The sequence below is a fragment of the Olea europaea genome, unplaced genomic scaffold, assembly GCF_002742605.1.
Source record: "Olea europaea var. sylvestris unplaced genomic scaffold, O_europaea_v1 scaffold1770, whole genome shotgun sequence".
NCBI classification, from domain to species: Eukaryota; Viridiplantae; Streptophyta; class Magnoliopsida; order Lamiales; family Oleaceae; genus Olea; species Olea europaea.
Genome location: NW_019235430.1, coordinates 70,794 through 75,127, shown reverse-complemented (window position 1 = coordinate 75,127; position 4,334 = coordinate 70,794). Strand labels below are relative to the sequence as shown.

Below are 4,334 nucleotides of genomic sequence, written 5' to 3'. Positions count from 1 at the left end.
TGTCCCGTAGGGAAACACCTAAGAGACTGTAAAAGGACCGGACCATTTAGACTTCAATTTTCCTGGAAAAAGTTTAAGCCAGCAATTGTATAATAGCACTTGATCCCCCACTCGAAAAATTCGTTGCCTGATGTTCTTGTCGTGTCACTGCTTTGTCCTTTCCTTGTAGATGGATGCATTCTCATATGCTTCTCTTCTGAATTCCTCCAACTCATATAGCTGTAGTACTCTTGTTTCTCCAGCCTTTTCAAGGTCCATGTTTAACTGCTTCAATGCCCCGTACGCTTTGTGATCAAACTCCACTGGGAGGTGGCATGCTTTCCCAAAGACTAGTCAGTATGGGGATATTCCTATAGGTGTCTTGTAAGCTGTGTGATATGCCCATAAAGCATCGTCCAATTTTTTTGACCAATCCTTGAGAGATACATTCACAGTGACCTCCAAAATGCTTTTCAATTGTTTGTTTGACATTTCCACATGTCCACTTGTCTGAGGGTGATAAGGAGTGGTAATTCGATGTTGTACTCCGTACTTATACAACACTGCCTGGAATAACCGATTGCGGAAGTGCATTCCACCATCACTTATAATGACCCTAGGTGATCCATAGCAGTTAAATATGTGCTTCTTTATGAAGTCCACCACCACCCTTGTTTCATTTGAAGGCAATGTTTTAGCTTCTACCTATTTTGAAACATAGTCCACCGCCACAAGGATGTACCGATTGTTGTAAGATGATGGGAACGGACCCATAAAATCAACCCCCCAGACATCAAATATTTCCACTTCCAAAATATTGTTAAGTGGCATCTCGTGACGCGCTGATATGTTACCTATTCTTTGACACTTATCCTATAACCTACAAAACTGTGGCAATTCTTGAACAATGTAGGCCAAAAGAAACCACATTGGAGCACCTTTGCTGCTATTTTAGTGGGGCCAAAGTGCCCTCCATAAGCCGAAGCATGTACTCATGAAAGGATCGATTTCATTTCATCCTCAGGCACACATCTCCTAATGATCTGGTCCACCACTCTCCTATATAAATTTGGATCATCCCAGTAATAGAATTTTGCTTCATAACTGAGCTTCTTCTTTTGCTGATAGGTGAGATCCGGATCCATATAGCCACTGGCTAAGTAATTAACAATGTCTGCATACCATGGAGCTTTTTCTACTTGCAGTAACTGTTCATCTGGGAAGATCTCATTAATATTCACATCATTTGAATCCTGTAGTTGCTCTATCCTTGATAAGTGATCCGTTACCTGATTTTCTGTTCCTTTTTTATCACGAATCTCGATGTCAAATTCTTGTAGTAACAAAACCCAACGAATTAGCCTTGGTTTCGCATCTTTTTTCTCAAACAAGTACTTCAGAGCTGCATGGTCTGTATAAACTATCACCTTGGACCCAATCAAATAAGAACGAAATTTATCAAAAGCAAAAACAACTGCAAGCATTTCCTTTTTAGTTGTTGCATAGTTGATTTGAGCATCAGTCAATGTTTTGCTAGCGTAGTAGATAACATGAAATACTTTTTCATTGCATTGTCTAAGCACTGTACCCACTGCAAAGTCACTGGCGTCACACATGAGCTCAAAAGGCAATTCCTAATCTGGAGCCACTATCACAGTTGCCGATGTCAATTTTTCTTTCAAAATGTTAAAGGCTTTCAAACATTCATTAGAAAATTGAAATGGTATATCTTTCTCTAGCAGTTGCACAATGATTTTGTTATTTTTAGAAAGTCTTGAATGAATCTTCTGTAAAACCCTGCATGTCCCAGAAAACTCCTAATCCCCTTTACTGAATTAGGTGGCGGCAATTTCTCAATCACCTGTATTTTGGCTTTGTCCACTTCAATCTCCTGCGTAGAAATTCGATGTCCCAGTACTATTCCTTCCGTTACCATGAAATGACATTTTTTCTCAATTAAGCACAAGGTTCTTCTCCTCACATGTTTGCAATACAAGAGCCAACCGATCCAAGCAATCGTCAAATGAATCTCCAGATACAAAAAAAATCATCCATAAAACCTCAATGTACTTTTTTACCATGTTAGAAAAGATGGCCATCATGCATCGTTGAAAGGTTGCCGGTGCATTGCATAAACCAAAAGGCATTCTTCTAAATGCAGACGTTCCATAAGGGCATGTGAAGGTTGTCTTCTCTTGGTCTTCTGGAATAATTACTATCTGATTGTACCCTGAATATCCATCCAGAAAGCACTAATGAGAATGTCCTGCCAACCTTTCCAACATCTAATCAATGAACGGCAATGGAAAATGGTCCTTTATAGTTGCATTATTTAACTTCCTATAATCTATACGTACTCTCTACCCTGTTGGTATCAGCTCGTTGTTCTCGTTCTTCTCCACTGTGATTCCACCCTTTTTTGACACTACACTAGACTCTCCCATGAACGATCAGAGATTGGAAAGATAATACCTACATCTAACAATTTCAGCACTTCTTTTCGCACTACTTCTTTCAAGGTTGGATTTAATTTGTGTTGTCCTTCCACTGATGGCTTTGACTCGTCCTCCATTAAAATCTTGTGCATACAAAGAGTTGGATTTATTCCTCTGATGTCAGCTATTGTCTATCCAATTGTCATTTTGTGCTGCTTGAGTACCTCCAACAATTTATTCTTCTCTTCCATTGTCATGTCATTTGCAATGATTACTGGAAGTGTTGTAGATTCTCCTAAATATGCATAACGGAGATGTGAAGGTAAAGGCTTTAGTTCAAGAGTGGGTGTCTTTTCTACTTAGGGTATCGGGGGAGAAGGGTTTTCACCAAGAGATTCATACTATCAATGCCTTCTTCCTATGGGTTGTTCAGCTAAGTTGACAACACATTTAGCTTTTCCTACATTTGTTGCTTCCAATTGCGCAAGTTCTGCCTAACAAAGATTTGTGTGATGCTCTATATCAAATGTATCCACCACAAGCTCTTCAAAAACATCAACTTGGCAGCAAGTGTTGGAAGTCAATGTGTGTTCCATTGCCTTGAACATGTTGAACATGACTTGCTCATTGTCCATTCGAAGAATCATTTTTCCATCATAAACATTAATCAATGCTCTTCCAGTAGCCAAGAAGGGTCTTCCCAAGATCAGAGGAATATTTGAGTCCTCTTCCATGTCCAAAATAATGAAATCAGTCGGAAAAATAAATTTGTCAACTTTGACCAGCACATCTTCAATAATTCCTTTGGGTCATTTGATCGATCTGTCGACCAGTTGCAAAGAGATTGTTGTAGGTTTTACTTCTCCTAATCCAAGAGACCTGTAGACAGAGAGAGGCGTCAAATTAGCACTGGCACCTAAATCACATAAAGAATGTTCAAAGAAATTAGAACCGATTGTGCAAGGTATAGTGAAACTCCTTGGGTCTTTTAGTTTAGGAGGTAGCTTTCTCAATAGTATTGCACTGCACTCCTCGTTCAAGCATACTGTCTCATGTTCTTCCAACTTCCTTTTGTTAGATAGGATCTCTTTCAAGAATTTTGCATAGCTGGGTATTTGAGCAATTGCGTCTGCAAATGGAATGTTGATGTGCAGTTTCTTGAAAATCTCAACAAACTTGGCAAACTGATTATCCAACTTCTTTCTTTGTAACCTTTGAGGGAAGGAAATTGGTGGCACATAAGCCTTCACGGGGCTGGGTGCTCTCACTGCAGGTGTTTCTTTCCTTTCATTCTCCTTGTCAGTTGGTTGTTCAAACTCTACTTCTATCCCAGCCTCTTCACCCATTATTTTCTTTTCTTTTCACTCTGGTCTCTTCACATGTATTTCTGGAAGTTGCACCCCACTCCTAGTAGTAATAGCTTGCACTTGCTCTTTTGGATTAACTATTGTGTTGCCTGGCAATGTCCCTCATGGGCGTTATGCAAGCTGTTGAGCTATCTGACCAATTTGTGTTTCCAACTTCTTGATTGATGCTTGCTGATCTTGAAAGTTAGTGTCAATCTGCTGAAACAACTTGTCTGTCTTCTGCACGTACTAGTTGAACATCTCCTCCAAACATGATTTTTTGTCCTGTTGGGCATTATTTGAACTATTCCCTTGTTGATTATCCGACCATCTGAAGTTTGGGTGTTGTCTCCATCTTAGGTTGTATGTTTGAGCAAATGGATTAAAATTTCGAGACCCATTCTGAATGAAATTGACCTGTTCGTCGGGATAGCCTATAGATGTGCAGTTTTCTGTCAGATGATTAGCCCCGCAGTTCTCGTATGATGGACCATCTGTCACTGCATGTGCTCATTTTGTTTGTGATTTCACCAATAACTCCACCTGTTTTGTCAATGCTACTATTTGGGCGTTA

The 4,334-nt window shown here is 39.7% G+C and overlaps 1 protein-coding gene across 1 annotated transcript; it reads right to left on the bottom strand.

Annotated features, from left to right (window-relative positions):
• Window positions 1-3,223: 3,223 nt before the first annotated feature.
• LOC111378116 lies at window positions 3,224-3,760 on the bottom strand. Its single transcript, XM_023001286.1, has one exon. It carries the CDS (start codon window positions 3,758-3,760, stop codon window positions 3,224-3,226), a length of 537 nt encoding a protein of 178 aa, XP_022857054.1.
• Window positions 3,761-4,334: the final 574 nt, after the last annotated feature.

Excerpts from the sequence above, each read along its gene's own strand:
- LOC111378116 (XM_023001286.1), bottom strand. The coding sequence starts at position 3,760 with ATGGGTGAAGAGGCTGGGATAGAAGTAGAGTTTGAACAACCAACTGAC.